Genomic DNA, 19,176 nt, shown 5'->3' on the forward strand with positions numbered 1-19,176 from the left:
GTGGATATGCGTGCCGCACTATGAGGCACTGACACACCAGGGGGCAGAGATGTGGACGGTGTGGGGGCAGCAGCATTCATCAGCGCCACGCCTTGCGGCAGCAATGCCATGATGAGGATCTGTGGGGGATGGTAGATCCCAGCTACATTTCGCTAATGTGCAGCAGTGGCTGCCATCCTTTCCACCTCCATCTGCACCATGTCCTCCATGAGCCTCCACATGTGTGCCAGCTCACGGCTGGAATCACTGGAACCAGTCAGAGCGGACAGGTGTTCTTCTCTCCATGTCATGACTCCAGGCAATGTCAGTCAGGGCTTGTTTGAGACCATGGAGCGAGCCGTGGGTATCCGTTAGGGACTTGAGCTGGTCCCTGATGGACCTAGACACCCATGGATGGCGTCCAGTTTGGTAGCAATGAGGCCAAACCCCACCTGCACCTGCTCAGCCATCTCCCTCTGGCCCTTCAGCACCCAGCGCTGGAAGGCCATGGTTTGTTCCTGGGGGTCTTGGGAGACTGCTGGGGCTGTGGGTGCCTCCTGCTGGGTGGTTTGGTTAGTAGGCGGGGTCACCTCGATGCAGCTGGGCTACCCTGATCCTGGAGGTGAGTTGCGGATGATGTCCATGATGTGTTGGAGGGCTTGGGTGTCGATACTGGTGGTGTCCTCCTTGTCATCAGTGAAGAGTGGTTGGGACTGCTGTGCAGAAGGTGTTGACGGTGCCTCTGCAATGTGAAGGGGAGATGGTGTATTACAATGTGTCCACATGTATGTAGCCGCATGGTACATGTTGACATACAGACAGCATGGCATTGTACATTGTGACAGTGTGTAGATCAGGGCCATGACCCAGAGTCATTGTGGGTGTGCACTGTGCCCTGCTTGATTGTGCATGTGTGCCATTGTGGCCTTCTCCACCGATCCCCCCAGTACCTGGTGGTCACTCACCCTGTTGCGGTTGTGTTGTGTCCTGTCGAGCAGTGTCGGGTCCCCCGACTCTGACCACAGTCTCCACCCTGATGACTGTCGACACCAGCTCCTCTATGTAATCCAGCACGAGCTGTGGGGCTGGGCTTCCACCTCCGTTCTGCATTGCTGCCTTCTGGTTGGCTGCGAGTTTCTCCTTGGTCATTTGCTTGATGTCAATCCATCGCTTCTTGACCTCATCCATTGACCTCTTGTGCTCTCCGACGGTATTCACCTTCTCTACGATGTCCCGCCATATCCCATATTTGGTTTCCAATGTCACGTTGGAGTTGACAAACAGTTGTTGATGGTGTTCCATCACCTCCATGACTAGGATCCTGTTTTCCTGCGGACTGAACTTCGTCTTCCTCTTGTCCTTGGCCTTACCTGTCTCCGAGGTCCCAAGCTCGTCACCCGGGGTGCTTGTGGGGTTGCGCTCGTCCTCTGCACCTGCTCCGGCTGCCTCCATGGTGCTTGGGTGTTGGTCAGTTTGTGTATGGGTGTTTTTTTCTACTTTTATAGTGATTTTTCCCGCCTACCATGTGTGTACTGCAGGCCTGGTGCTGCTTATCGCTGATTTACTCATTGTGCTTTGGCCCATCGCATGTTTTTTCACGTTGAGGTTTGTATTTTTATCTCCGTCAAGGTGGTTGTATCGCAGACATTGGCTGTGGTTTCGGCAGACTATCGTATGCTACCGCCTTGTTGTAAATTTCACATTAACACAGCGTTATTTTCCTGAAATCGGCTATGATGTGTAAAGGTGCATTAGCATTTTTTGTTTGTTGATGTTTAGCACACGTTCTTGTGAATATACCCCTAAGTCCCCTTGGTTTCTCGTGTATTCATTATTTGTAGCTGGTAGGCTGCGCCTAGGTGCAATTTCCTCTCACTTTTCCCTTGGTGTGCAAAAACAGGATTGTTATTTCGTCTTCTTTAGTGAGGAACCATTGTCGAAACTGGGTAATGCATCCAGATGCATGTGGATGTATGGACTTGTGTAAGACCAAGTGGAATCTCTGATGATAACAAAACATTTTACACTATGGGAGGCCGAATTCAAAGTCAAAGTATTTAACCCCACCTTTATTAAATAACTGCCTACTCAAACCCTTCCTTTCACTCTACACATATTAAGTGGTCCTTCCTCTACTGCTCTATGGATGGAATTATAGTAAGTGGCAAATTTAATTTGTTTATGAACTCTAATATAAACATGAAAGACTATTACAGGGAACAAAATATTTTATCCCACCTTCATGACTCGAATCAAAGACAGGACTACTTGGGGAATGTACCATGCAGGGAGTGATAATATCAGAATTTAAGTCCCTCAAACGAGGTGAAAGCCAACTGATATTCCGATTGAATTTTCGCATTTCTCTAGATATTGGAAGTCACTTTTAGGTTACATATTTAAATACATTTTTTAAATCCTGTTTTAGTTGTTTTTTTGTTTAATAGAGGGCTGAAGGTGATCACCTCTGCAGGTGCAAGTTATGATCTAGCCTGGAAAGGTTTCAGCCCATCAGAACTTAGAGTCCTGATTTAAAGTTTGATGTACAGTTACTCCATCACAAAATCAACGGATATCCTGTCTGCTATATTACAAGTTCCATAGCATATAATTCCCTTGAAATTAGACAGCCGGGGTAATCATCAGGTTTGATTCGAACAACCTGTCCAACAAACTGCAAATCAAGCACTAAGTGTGCCTGGTGTCAGACTGAGGGAGAGTTTGCTGTGTCTAAGGGCCACATCGAGGTGACTAAGGAGAATGCTGACTGCTGGTTGTGGTCTCTCTGTGTGTGGGGGGATACTAATGGCCGGCTGAGGTTCTCTGAAGGCCTGCTGGGAAAGTCTGAAGCCAGCCAGCTAGTCTGTGGGGGTTATCTAGTGGTATATAATGGAACACTGAGGTTTCCTGAGAGGTGGGCTGGATTGGCCAGGGAAGCAAATTTCCAGAAACAATGTCTGAATGCTGGTTGAGCCTCATATAATGATATGTTGAGGCTGGGATGACACTATTCAAGAGTGGATTGGGGGGAACAGCGTTTACAATGCAACTTTTACCACACACTACCTTTACCAAGCAACTTTTACAACGCAAGTCGTTACAACGACTTGCGCTGGGGGGCGCTGTAGGATAGGGAATGGTTTAATTTACTATCCAAAACCTTCCCTACTATCTTGGAATAGTAAATTAAACTATTCACTATCCAGCGCCCCCCAACACAAGTCGTTGTAACGACTTGCGTTGTAAAAGTTGCGTGGTAAAGGCATGCGTTGTAAAAGCATGCGTAGTAGCGACATACATCCGTGGATTGGACCAGTGGTGTCTCAATGATGATTTCTATCCACCATCGAAAAATGTTAAAGCAAGAAATTATTTGCTTTTGCAAACGAAACTATTTACTATATATAAATAAATGCAATAGATAAAAACATACATATACATATATTCAAGTTCTTTTCTATTAAGCTAATACTGAATAATTTTGGAGAAAAAATGCAATATTTTATTTTGGCATATGTGCAGACTGGTAAGGTAGTGCTTGCTGTACTCAGTTAATTACATTTATGTAAATACTAACAATTTGTAAATGTTAATTATTGTTACCTAATTTATAAAATATTGTTTCTCTCTCTCAGAAAAGGGAAGAGTGCATCCTTACTCAGCAAAACGCCACAAACATGTAAATATAATCTTTTTTGTTAATGATGATCCAGAAAATAATTGGCCCTCATATTAGATTTGATCTTATTTTAGTTTCACTGTACAAATAACTATGAAAATAAAAGTAAATGTTACCATTTACAGATCAATTTCATGATTGTCTTTTCACTTTCAGAACAAGAGCAGGGAGGATGTCAGAGTAAGAAAGATTGTAGATGAAGAGTTGGATGCGCTGTACGAAATACTGCAGAAGGACTTGAAGCAGAAGCCTCATGGGGCTGCTACACCTGCCCTAAACAGTTGCTGCAAGGAAGAAGGCGTTGGTACATTAAATGATTTGCTGGATGTGGACGAGAACTGTATGGATGAACACAGGTGCTACACCAAACATGGTAGCCCTCCAGATTCACATGCACAACCTCACTGTGAAACACCAGAGTGCTTAAGGGCCCAGGCTCAACAACCAGGGAGCCCAAGCTTCACAAGGATTCAGGAAGCATTTTCCAAATACTATTGTGATGATGCTCGTGTTGATATTCCAGACGTCGACAATCACAGTCCTTCATCTCAATGTTCTGGTGGGCACTATGATCCTGTACAGAATTGCCCTGCATTAGTGACATCTCCAAATCTCTCATCAGAACAAGATCACTGTGCGTTTTCCGTTTTCCAGTTCCAAATTCTGCAAGAAGAGCTTCGGCTGCATACTCTTCCTCTGGAAGTATTATTTGCTTTGGATGAAAATGGCAATGGGTATGGAAATCATTTCATTTTCTTCAATTTATACATTCTAAATATTATTGTGTTTGTGGCATTACGTCATTTGATTTAGTGCGAGCTGATATACACCTCTGTCAGACATAACTTGTTGGCAATACAATGTAAGTGATAAAATGAATAATTTAAACATGATTTTATCTAGGGGTGTGTGAAATTTCGTTTTCTGTAGTTAACCGAAATTCTAACAAAATTTATCGAAATTACACTTAATTATGCAAAATGCAAATCTGTCAATTTGCTATATATTTTAGTGTGAACTGTGTCCTTGCATCTATTGTTTACGTGAAGATACATTCAATCCAAGTCCCACAAACAACAATAATTAACTTTCTGTTGTTTGCATGTGCTCATGGTAAATTTTTGCCATTGAAGTGGGATTTTGTGGTACATTTTATCACGAACAGCTCGTAATTACCCACGTTGGTGTACTTCTGGAAATCCGCATAATAAACGTAATGCAATATTCCTGAAGTTCTGTCAATTATGCCAGCGCAATTTAAATTTCACCCAGACCTAATTTTGTGCACTTGCAACCACTCCAAATGATTACTATTGACAGTAATCTAAAAAAGTGGACCACATTGGATAATGAGATAAACCATGTCAGTCCAGCCTTCCAAACTCAGAGTCATCACCAGGGGCCCCAAGTTCATTAAGCAGATCTCAAATAGTGGTTACAGATTGCACACCAACTTTTTGCAACCTGCCTGGAGTTTTGCGATAGGACCTATGTACTAATAGGTTGATTTGCAAAATCTCCAGTCGCAGAAATTCGCCGAGCAACCAGTGTTGTGAATAATAATTTGGCAGATCACTATATGCGACTCCCTAGGATTGACTACAAACACAGTGATGGTGGCCTGAAAGGAACAGAAGATCACCATCTCTATGCTTGTATTCCCAAACTGGAAACTTTTATTTTTTAAAGAACCCCATGTTCCGTAAATGAGATGGTGATGCTTTAAACAAGGAGAAGCTGTCCTATGGAAAATGGAGGCAGCTTGTGCTTTGCGAATCGGTTACCACCTTTTATGTAGAATCTGCAACATATCAATGGATTGTGGCAGCAACTGCAGCTGCAAATTATTGATATCTCTTATAAGATTAGGTATTGGAAGGGTACACCACCTTTACTCCCATTCCGAACTATGATTCAGAATGATTTAATCAGCTTAATTTGTGCTTCTGAAAGGGCTTTACGAAGCACACAAGGGGTTTTCTTTCTTGAATTGCAAAAGTTCATTATACTGTCACAAACTCTCTGATGCTGAACCACTTTTCTGAATCCGTGAATGTGATTAGTAGATATAAAAATACTTTTAATGGTGACAAACTCTTTGATTTCGAAAATCACAGGGTTTGAAACCATTAAAAAGTTGCGTACATCAGAACCCAGGAATTATTTTTATGTCTCTGTTATTAAGTTACATGAATACCACAAGTGTTGTCCAGTCAATGACAAAATGTTGCCATATATTTTGTTTATTTTTGTGATAAGTATACTTTGAACCAATGCACCATTCCTTTGGTTTTTATGTGAAAGGACACAACAACCAGGTCCACCCCTTGACTTTCGAAGAATTGAGAAGCTGTGTCATAAGTTAAACAATTGGGGTCGGATTCAAAATAAGTGATCAAATCATCAGGCGCTATTTTATGACGTTCAATTGGTGTAGATTTAGACATATTTTGATTTAACAAAGCTTTTAAAGGCAGCATGTTCAAAACCTGCAGCAGGTTTTTAGACATACTCCTGAGAAACCTTTGTGACTATTCAGTTGCAATCACGCAGAAACATTTCCACATGCACATCTTTACTTGATACATCATTGCACTAGGTAAAATGCCACTGCATGTGTGAAACAAAAAATTTTTTTCTCTGTGAACAAAAAAAAAATCTAATACGAATAAGCTATTTATTCCCAATAAATCCCTATATGTGGGTCCCTCTTTTCACTTTGTAATTTATGCCAGTGCAATATTGCATCATGGTGAGTAATACTGCACATGAAGAAGGATTTTTGAGTGCAAGGGAGCTTTTATGAAGGACTGTCAGTCATAAAACGGGACATTTTTGGAAGTAATCATATCAAGCCACCTGAGGGATCATGAAACAAAGGGGCAGATTTATGTTAACTGGCGCATCCCCAGGGATGCGCCAGTTAACATGCGCCACAGTGCGCCACAGCTCCGCCAGCCATGGTGCGCCGCATTTATAATGTGGCGCACCATGGTGCAAAAACGGCACAGATGCGTGACGCATCTGTGCCGGAAATGTGGCGCATTGCTGGAGTTGCGTCGCAAGTGCGACGCAGCTCCAGCAAGGCTCGGGGGTGCCCCATTTTAACAATGCTGCGTCAAGACCTACGCCTGCTTCAAGCAGGCGCAGGATTTTGACGCAGCATTGGCTTAAAAGTGACTGAGTGAAATCTCATAGATTTCACTCAGCCACTTTTGCGAGGCGCACCTGCCCCGGAACGCCCACCCTGCGCCGGAACGCCCACAAGCGGCGCAGGGCTTTACAACGTGACGCATCTGCCTAGATGCGTCACGTTGTGAATCGTTCGTAGGGATGCGCCACGTTTACGCCGCCTTGCGTGACACAACAGCGGCGTAAACGTGGCGCAAGGGCCTCATAAATCTGCCCCAAAGGAAGTAAGGATGTGGCCAAGCAGCAGAAAATGGCAAACACTTACGCTATGAGGTCCTGCCTTACCAATCAAATCGTCAAGCTATCCCTGCCACAGTGGTTAATAACTCCGTGCTGAGAGGCACAGCAAATCATCACAAACCCTGGTCAGAGCCCAGCGGGGATTACTATTATCTCTGGATCCCAATAGGTAGGGAAGGTGACAACTTATCTATTGCCATTGAAGCCTAAGATAGTGTAGTGGATATTGGGAGCTAATGCAGATTCGTCCAACAAGTCACACACTAGGTGTGACTGTAGGGAGGGAGTGTGGTGCCTATGTGCACCCCCTTCAGTTTTTGAAAGCAGTGTCAAATTTTGGGGGGAGGCGAGTCGACAAAGTGCTGGTGCAGGACGGCGCCCACATGGGATGGTCCAGCCTGGAGCACTCAGCCTCAACATAGGTTGTGTGATCAGGGGCGGCTCTAGGCTCATGGTGGCCCTGGGCAGAGAGCGTAGGTAGGGGGCACTTGAAGAGGGGGTCCGGGCAGGGCGGATCCCCCCGGAGCTCAGGAAGGTGTTTGGAAGAGGAACAGAGCCGGAGGCCGCCAAATCCCTGCCAGGGGCCGCCACGCAAATATGTATCCATCCTCAGAGGATTATTATATTAAGGATATATATTGGCGTGGTGCCCCTGGGGTTTGTTGGCCCTGTGCAGGTGCACAGCTTGCACATGCCTAAGGCCGCCCCTGGTGTGATGGAACCAGAGCTAGTGACATCGGAGATCCCCAGGGGTACAATGGATCACAAGGTGCTTGCCCTCGCCCAAGCCTCCATCGGGAATCTCTCTGGGGGTGAGGGCTTCGTGAAGTAGGGATTGTGGAGGGGTCCAGGATGGAAGCCATTGGTGCCGTGAGGGAAAGAAACCTGAATTGTACAATGAAGCACTGCTCTCCACAGGCCTCTTGTTCATAAACGAGTGGTGCGCTGCTGAGGGCCAACATGCCGGTATTGATATCACAGTGAGACATTCCTCCAGTCAGCATATATGAAGGTATTATTTCCGCGCGGCTTGCACTGTTATGTACAGAATAGCTCCGCACCCTTCAAATGGTTCAAAATACAAGTTTTATCACAATATTAGTTTTTATACATCTCATTTTGCCAGGTCCACGTTATAAATGATTCAAAACTGTACAGTTGTTTTCCCAAATGAAGTCGATCAAAAACTCTTGAAGTTTAACATTTATTCTTTATTCAAGTTCTTGTAAATGGAATAGCCAATGCGTTTCGTCTGCTTTCGGACTTCTCTAGGGTTATAAAAATATACAAAACAAAAATACTCTTTACAATGGTGTTGACAAACATTATACATCTTACCCACATATATTCAGCTAGGGAAAACATTCTTACAGTGTAGTTTTATTGGACCATAACATTGACTAATTAACTGAGGCGAGAGGAATTCTGGAAATCTCAGGTTTTTTTGAAATATCTATGTCACCCGATTTTTAATGACAGAAAGCATCAAAGTTTTGTCAACGCCATTGTAAAGAGTAATTTTGTTTTGTTTATTTTTATAGCCCTGAATAAGTCCAATAGCGGACGGAACGCGTTGGCCATTCCATTTACAAGAGCTTGAATAAAGAATGCATTTTAAACTTCAAGCGTTTTTGGTCAACTTCATTTGGGAAAACAACTTTACAGTTTTGAACCATTTATAACGTGGACCTGGCTAAATGAGATGTATAAAAACTAATATTGTTATAAAACTTGTATTTTGAACCATTTGAAGGGTGCAGAGCTATTCTGTGCATATTAATTTTGAGAGACAAGGGGAATTGGCTCCTTTTTCTCTTTTTTGGGACTTTGGGGATTGTGTCTTACGCTACTTGCACCTTCTTTTTGCTGTATATTACTTCCTGGGACGTTAGGACTGGTGCAGGCATTAATGCTTTGATCCCTACCTTTGTTTGGTGTGGCTTGCACTGTTATACCTGATGGATTGTTTAAAGGCCTAGCAGGAATGTTATGAGTGATCTGAATCAACATTTTCTGTTTGAAATGATTGGCTTTGTGAGTCAGCCCTTTAACTGACTTTTGTGTTCCACAGAATCCACATCAGGCATTAGTTGAGAAACCTCTCAGTTACTGACATTTTCACCATGGTAGTTAAAATCATCCAACAGTAAAAATGTTTGCTTTAAGACTATGCGGAAGTAGCAATTCTAACAGTGTTAAACTAGATTGGTTTTTTAGGGTCCCGGATGGCAGTAGATCAAAGACTCTCTCCATTTTATGTAATTGGAAAGTCAGATTGAAACAGTTGTATTTTTACCCAATTAGACAGATGGGACTCCAGAGCAGAAACGTTGAACTTGTTAGAAAAGGCAGTTGCTACCCTCCCTCCAGACCTGTCTACTCTATCCAATTTGACCAATTTATAGTGATCCAAAATAGCAACAGCAATGTAATGTGAGGGAAAACACCCGTGTGTAACCAAGTTGCAGCGAAACAGCATACATACAGGTTGCAAAATGTCAGAAAATCCCAGATATGACACATGTTTAGTGGGAGACCTGATATTGCAGAGTGCTTGCTGAGTAAAGACTCAAACTGCTCTAGACTTCATTGGATGTTCCAAATCCTTAGACCACTGTAGTTATGCGGCAGGGGAGAATGTGTTGAGCACTGTCCTTCCCAATACCTCACTGGAATATGTCCACCTCATCCCGGAATCCTGAGGGGATTTGGGCAGGGGTTCTGGTATCTTGCGACGGTCTGGCATGGATGGATGCCGACAGACCAGCTTTTGGCAGGCAAGCGGCTCCCAAAAGTTTTGCCCATTGTGTGCGTCTGCTGCGTGTCCGCACTGCTGACTTCCTTTTAAGGATTACCCCTGTACTCGATTAGAGCACTATAGAGTCAACCATCCTGAAAATGGTGGCTACAAATGGCAACAAAAGTAAAAATAGCAGGAAGCTGCAAGGCTCTCTCCATCAAAAGGTACAAACCAGGGCAGGCCGGAGAGTAGTCAAGAAGATCAGAAAAAGTCAACTTTATTAAATATGTTCCAATATGTCTTGTTAAAAACCCCTTACAAAATAAAAAATAAAATCCATTTTAATCACACATTTGTCCACCGCTAAAAACGCCAAGCAGTGGAATATTGCCAGCTTTCTACCACTATTCGGGACAGACAATTGTATCATTAAGGTTGAGCTTTCATTTGGTAATTACTTGGGTTCTCAAAAGATGAGGAAACAGTTGGTCTCGCTCTTGAAAAAAAAAATCCTAGTAACTTAGGTCCCCGTCTACAATTGCTAGATATGGGTTCAGCCACGGACATCGATTCTGTAGTAGAAAGGAATTAGGAATCATTGATTAAAGCTCAAGATTAAACGAATCCTAGTAAATGTGCTTATTAGCACTCAGTATAAACAGCAGGAACCCTGGTTTTATAAGCAGCTTAAAATAGAGAAGCACAAAATGGAGAGAGTATGGCACTACTCCAAACAGCTTTTGGAAAAAGAGGCATACAAATTGGCTCTGAACACTTATCTAAAACTGCTAAGGGTAACCCACAGAAACTTTTCAGTTGCTATAATTCGCAACTCAGGAAACTCTGCTAAAGAGATTTTCAATGCAATGAAAGCATTCACCAATCCCAATGTTTGCCGGTCCTCAATTCTGGCTTAATCAGATCTGTGTAGTGCCTTGTCCGCTCACTTCCAGGACAAGATAGGGAAAGTTTCTGAGGAATTTCATCGTTTGCCTGAGTTTTCGTGTATTATGATAGATATGACTATCCATCTACAAATAAACTCAGTCAGTTGGAAAATGTTGAACTTATTGATTCCACTGAAGTACAAGAGTTGTTTCTCAAAGATAAATCAGGGTCACCAGAAGATCCATTTATAGCTCGCATCTTTGCGTCCAGCCGCGGACAGTGCATGTAAGTGTGGGAGGCGGGGCAGGGCAGGGTGGGATGGGGCCGAAGTCGACAGATGATGGAATAGGGAAGATTAAATAAATAATTAAATCTTATTCCGTCGTCTGTCCACTTTCCCCCAGCCCCGCCCATCCCACTATGCTTCCCAACATCGGCCGCGGCTGGACGCAAAGATGCAAGCTATGAATGGCTCTAGAGGTGACCCTGATTTCACTTTGAGAAACAACTCTTGTACTTCCCTGGAGTCAGTAGGTTTGAAATTTTCCAACTGACTATACCACACTTGTGCGGAAAAAGACAGAGCTTGAGAGAGGTCAATTGAACAGTGAAAACTCAGAGTGGTAGCGAAGGGTAAAACTCACTTTTTTATGATCCTGACAATTTGTGGGCTTGGCAGTAAATTGTGCAAATGAGAGAATGTTGCACAAATGAGAAAATGCACAGAGAAATCCAAAAGACCGAGGACTAGACCGCTATGCATGTGAAGCCCTATAAAAACTCCCATTAAAGAACAAGTGTGGCTGCGTGGGCCGCTTTGCAGATGGATTTGCAGGCTTCTAGGAGGCTGCCGATGCAACATGGACTAAGCAACTCAAATATATTTGGTCATTGTGCCTGACTCTCAGAAAGGTCCCACCATCACCCCTATGACAACAGAGGATATCTCTTGACCCCACCATCATATGCAATACTGAACCATGTGGTGAATTCATGATCCCTGTCTGGGGTGTTCTGGGGTAAGATCTGTATGGTTCACTGAGGGTGGTAGTCTACAACCATACACAGCCCTACTAATGCCCACAATGGTGAGGCGGACATTTGGAAGTAAATATTGAGATATTTTCCCTTTGTTTTTCCCTCATAGGCTACTGCATGGTTAAAAAACTGAGAGAGTAGAGTGTGGTTTGTAACATTTCATGATAACTGTTTATGTTGCAGTGGTCAAAGCACGTTCTGCAAAGACTAGGGATGTTAAGACCAGTCCAAATTTAGTTACACGTTGTCAAACATAGCACAATCATATGCCATCACCTCCCTGGGAACAACCTGTGTTGTGGCAATGCTGGTGGACTGACACAGACCATGAGACAATGCTGGGTGTCCACCTGTCCTTTATAAACCTTCCCATTGTTTCTGGAATGTGGCTTGTCCCTTAGGGAAGTCCCCGTTGTATGGAGGCTGATACATTACCATCACGAGCCAGAATGATACTTTCCTATTGTGGACTGTCCGAGGGTTGGGTTCCCCATGAAGCAGTACCATATGCAATTCCTCCTTAGTTCTATATGATTTATGGAGAGCGTTTCATTCAAAGTCTTGGGAATACTTATTCTATTCACCCATGAATGACATGCATACTCTGTTAGTTATGTATAAGGGAACAGGAGATCTAACCCATCAACTTCATATTGCAGATCACCTATGCGCTTCTGACTCGGCCATAACCCATTAACTCTCTAGATGTACCAACATGGAGATTGCAGCCAGATTCACTAATGGACACTCCTCATAGGGTGACAATTGGGGAGGAAGTAGACCTTTATGAAAATGATAATCCTGCCCAGGTTGCTCTGCTTTTTCCCGGCACTCCCACTGGCTATTCATGGCCACGGGTTTAGAGATATTAAATCCATTTTGTTGGTATGATCTCGGCCCAACCGAGAAGGCACATATCAATAGACAAATTGATGTGCCCATTGGATGCAGGAGGGTTCAGGGTGCCCAACCTAGAGGACTACTGCTTAGCTGCCCAGATGGTTTGGGTGGCACGATGGCTGGCGGTGGAAACAGATCCCAGATGCATAGACATGGTGAACATTACTAGCAATGGTGATCTCCTGCAGCTGATGTATAGCAGTGGAAAGTCTGAAGATAATATCCCAGATCTTTGTTTACTGTTAGCGAATGCTGGCACAAATAGACCCTTAAACTGGGATCTACAGCCCCGTATTCCTTGAGCCTGTCACTGAGGAACATACCGGAAGGGGCTGTAGGGGTAAGGCACCCCGTATTCAAGATTGGACACAAAATTATATTAAAGTATAAGGGGACATAAATGGGAACGGTAGACTTACTACGTTTCCGGTGCAGGTGGATTATTATGTCCTCCATGTTGGTCAAGTCCTGACATATAATCCATTGGTCAATGCGATGGATACGGAATGGAATACTGGTGCAGCCGAGCCCCTGAAATCAGAAGCTTTGCCTATACTTATTACGTATGGTGCACTGCACAACGCAGGCACATGCATCCTCAGAGCTTTAAGACATCCTTCTACCCTAGCCCCACCTCACTTAAGTCGACCTGAGAGAATCAGGTATGTGAAGAAATACTGACCACAGAATGGACAAAGATCTTAGAGTACACTAAAATAGTAAACATGAACATGCTTATTAAATATATCCAGCTAAATTACTTACATCAAACTTACCTTTCCCCAGCACGAATACCCAAACATATATACGGTGAATATTGGCATGACTTAAATGCAAAACTGATCATGCAGATTTTCCCCACATGGTGTGGCACTGTCCAGTTATGCAGTCTTATTGGGCGCCGCTGATTGAGGTCACATGGTACATTATGGGCAAGGTACTAGATGTCTCCATAGCAAATTGCCTTTTGGTAGGTGTGGAAGGTCCAAAGAATGCCAAGAATATATCCAGATTAATAGATCTGGCCTTACTCCTTCTAAACGCAGTGCAAAGCTCCTACTGGTCCTATAATGCACAAGTGGCTACAGGATCTACAGAAGGGGATGATACCAGAGATACAGGTACTAACCCTTACGCAAACACAGAGGAGGGGGGATTAACAATTACAGAGTGGGACACTATACTTTGGGCGATACCAGTAATAACAGACGAGACACCCCCTAAATGGATCGAGATGATGCAACTGACTACTTACACATGATCTCCACATAGGGCACACAAGGAGGGGTCACAGGGACATGATAAATGCCAAAACCATATGTTCAGCGGACACGACATGGGCGGATAGAAGTGTAAAATTCTTAGGAAATGACACTGTTTACAAGTGAAGATGATTCAGGTGTGGACATAAAGCACAAGAGGACAGGATTCTTGAAGAGACACGTCAACAGTGATGTAATGGCAACATGGACTAACTATGTATGTTCACCGTTATAGTTATGAGATCTATATACGTGAAAGAGTTACTGATGACTATAACCTAAATCGTAATGTACTACTTAATGTATAACAATACATCCATGTAAGAAAGACATTCTGACAAATGTATTTGTATTGAAACAAATTTAAAATGAGCTTTTGAAAAAAAACAAGGAAGGTTCAATGCGTAGCAAGAGTGCATTGGGCTCTAAAGCAAACAAGAAAATTGGGGTGCACCCGTAATTTCATATTAAAGTAAAAAGAGCCACTGTTCGGGGTGCTTTTGCGCCCTCAGACCCATGGGCTCTGGTACCATTACACCTGCTGCACTATTCATAGCTACGCCTCTGAGAGGTTCAAAGTCTCTGCCCTTCGCCACCACAGTTCCCTGGAAGTAGGTGTGCCTGGCTTTGATGTAATCCGATTTATACAGAATGAAAAACAGCTGTGGATCTGATGTCTTGCCCTGAAAGGCAGACTGGTGAGCAAATATTTAACAAGCCAGTCATGCTCCAGGATTCTAGATAAAAGTACACACCCAAGATAACCCCTGCTCTCCCCCTTTGTAGCTTGGCAGAGCAGTCAGGATTATCCCAGAGGCAATGTGTAAAAGCGTTTGCACAACGCACACACACACACACACACACACACACTAGTGACATGCTAGGCACACCACAAATAGAGAGACTCCACACAAGGGTATATAAAATATCCTTTGTATTACATACGAAAATACATTAGACCATAAATCACTTTGTAGCATGTAAAGCACATTAGACCACATAACATAAATCACTGCGCCACTAGGCGCTTGTCATTAAGATGCACATAAGCCACATAAGACCACAATTACATGGATTACTGTGCCACTAGGCACTGGTCATAAGAATAAATCAATGTCATAGATCATATATTACTCTGCCCTAAGGCATAGTCATAACATCACATGTAGTGCACCATCGCCAGGCTTATAAGTTGCACTTGTCATTAAGAAAATATCATTACTATGTATAAAGTGCCGGTCATTAGGTTAGGCAGGTAGGTACACCTGAATCACCAAACATCACTCATCACTATACAGGTATCATCCCGCCTATATTAAAATATGTTTGCCCACTAGGCAAAGGTCTGAGCACAGAGGGCCATATTATCAAGAACAGCGATAACATTATCGCTGTTTTAGCGGCCGGAAACTGCCGCTAAAATGGCAAAAACGGGCTTGATAATATGCCCTTGTGAATTTCTATAGAAGCCCAGGTTCTGGTGTGAACCTAGGCTTCTATGGGAATTCACAAGAGCATATTATCAAGCCCATTATCGCCGTTTTAGCGGCAGTTTCCTGCCTCTAAAACAGCGATAATGTTATTGCCGCTCTTGATAATATGGCCCATAGAGCCTAAATCATATTTGCCATACAGCAGTTACACCATCACTGGGTACACCATATCATCCAACTATACAGGTAGACAGCGTAGGTCACAGGAGCACCTGCATGCCTACTGGGGATAAGAACTATCTAGACGTTTAAGGTATGGACGTCTTTTAGGGGTTGTCAGAGGTTACAGCTTCGACCCCTGTTAGCCTCCTGTGACCCCCGGCATTGCTTTTGCAACCCCTGGCCTCAGAGGTGGCAAAACCAGTGCTAAGAACACAGAGAAGCTTTGCATTTATTATTTTTCTGCCCTTTTTCATTGTACTTACAGTGAATAATATTCTGTTATTAATGTTAAGAAAAAATGGAAAAGGAACTCTGGTGACGTAAAAATGGTTTCACATGTATGTCGTGTACATGCTTGCGGGTGAGAGTGTGTTTAAGTGAGAAGATAGCATGTATGTGTAAGCAAGTGTATTTAGTATGTGTAAGCATGCGTGATTGAGGAAAAGTGAGTGGGAATCGGTGACAGGTAGTGAGTGTGATTGTGTGAGATTGAGGTCCTGATGTACTATTCTGCACCAAAGTTGCTCCTCTGACTTGCATCAAAGGGAGAGAGAAAAAATGTGGCATATCTACTAAAATGTGGTTTGTTTCTTCTCCCGCGTGCGGGTGTGCTTGTTCCATAGTCAGGCCAAGACTGGCTGTTGCGGGCACGGGGCAATCCCCCGGTGCGCCGCAAGGGTGGGGGCCGGTTTTGGTCCCAGGGGGCCGTTTTTGTTACAGGCAGTTTTTACAGCATAGCTGCAAAAGCGGCCCTGTAACAAAATCGGCCGAAAACCGGCCCGCCAAAGAGCTCGGTCGCACCCCTAGGGGGCCGGCCGAGCACTTTGCCAGGGCCGGTTTTGGTTCTCAGTCCGGCCCTGTCCATAGTGCAAAGGTGTGTGTGTTCTCTGAAGCATAGGTTTTGTATTGGAAGGTGTCCCTTCCAGTACAATAACTGTGCGTTGGGGCTTTTCCCACTTTGTGTGTGCTCTGCAATGCAGCACACATGCAAAGCTGGAAAAACAAGGATAAATTAAAACACTTCTCCTTGTTATGCTTGCTTTGAGGAGGTGTAAGATTTGGGTCTAAATTCCTATCCACCAATCTTGGAAGATAGGGATCTGCGTCCAAACCCATGGGTGGTTACATTGGAACATCTATGCACCACCTTTGGAATGGCTACTTTGCATTGGATACTTTGCGTCGAGTTTGCATCACGAAGTGGCGCACACCCAGTGCAAAATGTTAGTAAGCCTGGACCTGAGTGTCACTAAGTATAAGTGGGTGAGAATGAGTGAGGTTAAGAGTGAATGGAAGCAAGTAAGTGAGAATGAATAAGAATGAGTGTAAGGGGGTGTAAGAGAGTGAGTGAGAATGAATGAGAGTAAGAGTGATAGTGAGTGAGAGAATGAATGCTAGTGAGTAAATATGAGTGTGAGCGAGAGCATGATGTCACGCATGTGAGTTTGTCTTTGACCCCAGCAGGCTGAAGGTAAATATTGTCTCATAATGATACCCAGGACTAAATACTGGAGCTGACATACTTGTAGCGATTATTAGCATTGGAGACACCTGTGACAAAATACTGGCACACTGAGAATATCTTGTGATAAAGGGCTCCAATGGTAAAATACTGGCAATGGCATTCTCTAGGTACTTCATGGCATATAGGGCACCCGTGAAAAAGATACTGGCATGCTTGTGAAAATTCTTAGCATGTAGACACCAGTGGCAGAATGTTAGCATTAGCAAAATGGAGGTCATTCTTGGCATAAAGGTGAGCAACCTGGCTTATGGGATGGGGGCAACCAAGACAAAATGCTAACCCTGACATAGTAAGGTGATTTCTGACATAGGGATCATCTATGCTATATGGATAGCATAAAATCCAAAATGTTGGCACTTTTATGTTTTATGTCATTTTTGATATAAGGTGGCACCAATGGAATGAATGGGCTCCCATGACAAAATGTTGCCCTTTGCACAATGGAGCGGATTTATGACATATGGAGGCACCCATACCACGTTTTGAAAAATGTAAAAATGCGGGTCAGCTCCTGGGGAAAGTCAAGTGTCAACGGCTTGGCACAATATGAAAGGATTTGAATATTTGGGAGTCCTCTCATCGCCTGGCATTTTAGCAAATTCATGTGAAACCTGTGCTTTAAATGCACGACTCAGCCCCATCCTTTTCAGATTTTTCCTAAACGAACCAACCCACTGAAAGAGGCATACTTACTTTACTTGCTAACTACTATTCAGGTCAAGTATTATGCTCAAGAACTTGCAAAGATCAAGTCATCACTTTAACATAGGTGGTATCTAAAATAGACACGTGTCCGTGTTACACAAATCACGCAGTTACTATGGCAATTCAGTGATGTCAGTTGTTGTGATGGTAGAGTCATGTGACATGCCATCCCGGAAAAAAGTAGGGTCCGGGGGTCTTGTGATGTCACTTCCTGCAATGTCATCAATGACAAAGGGTATGTCTGCTACCCCTGGCATTTTGGTGAATCAAAGTCCATGGTTTAAGGCAATCCTAGCAGGGGTTTAACAAAGCTCCTGGAGTGTGGGGGCAAACTTCCACACATAAATGGGGGCTCCTCAGCTTGTCAGCTAGAGGGTATGGGTATTGCAAGGGGCACCCTCACGATTACTTGGAAGGGGCCCCCTTTAGACCTTCCTAGCGTCAAGGAAACCTGGTCTGGACAAGTATGATATTATTTTTAAAACAAATATGAAATAAAGAAATCTTCTTTTTCGACAGGTTGATTCACAATGCGGTGATCAATGGGAGAAGAGCACTGGTCTTTGCACTTGCGCGGCAATTAGCTGCTTTCAACATCATTGACATGAAGGATGCAATGAACAAGGTACATATGGCTTCTATTTATTTATTTGTGATTTTGTATATCGTGAACAAGGCAACTGAGAGTTTTCCGCGAACAGAATGTATTGGAGAAGGAGAACGGTTATATGCGTAAGCAAAAAATTAAAATGTAGGCCTCGGGAAAATATGCATAATTTAATTTGTGGAAATGAGTCATGACATGCTGTACCCCCAAATTACGCAAAATGATATGTTACTATGCAAAATGCCAACTTTGCATAGAGCTCTATATTTTAGAGCAAAATGTATTCTTGTGTCCATTTTTATCAGGAGGATGTGCTTACCGCTAAAAATATGCTCCATGGCGCTTGACACAAACAACAGCTACTCTTGTTTGGTTTGTTCAAGTTCTCCGTGTGCTCCTAAATTTTACCCGAATTAAGGGGCATATTATCAAGAAAGGCGATATAATTAAAATAATGGGCTTGATAATATGCCCTTGTGAATTCCCATAGAAGTCTAGGTTAACACCAGAACCTGGGCTGCTATGGAAATTCACAAGAGCATATTTTCACCCCATTATTGCCATTTATTGCCGTTTTAGCGGCGGTTTCCTGCCGCTAAAGCGGCGATAATTTTAACGTCGTTCTTGATAATATGCCACTAAATCTCAATGACATCATGGCATGATGCCTGAATCTCAGGCCTTTTACACAACAATCGTAACACAAAATTCATGAAGTTACTCAAGATACGCCGGTGTAATTCAAATTACACCCAGGCCTAAAATT

At 43.4% G+C, this 19,176-nt stretch overlaps 1 protein-coding gene across 1 annotated transcript in view; it reads left to right on the forward strand.

The window, feature by feature from the left end:
• Positions 1–19,176, forward strand: part of LOC147732663 (uncharacterized) — a 75,467-nt gene that overhangs the window by 16,928 nt on the left and 39,363 nt on the right. The window contains exons 4-6 of the mRNA XM_086957169.1: positions 3,615–3,658; positions 3,815–4,392; positions 18,323–18,428. Coding sequence (XP_086813295.1) covers positions 3,615–3,658; positions 3,815–4,392; positions 18,323–18,428 — 728 coding nt within the window. The remainder of the gene's footprint in view (positions 1–3,614; positions 3,659–3,814; positions 4,393–18,322; positions 18,429–19,176) is intronic.

The sequence above is a fragment of the Lissotriton vulgaris genome, chromosome 2_1 (genome assembly GCF_964263255.1).
Source record: "Lissotriton vulgaris chromosome 2_1, aLisVul1.2, whole genome shotgun sequence".
Lineage (NCBI taxonomy): Eukaryota > Metazoa > Chordata > Amphibia > Caudata > Salamandridae > Lissotriton > Lissotriton vulgaris.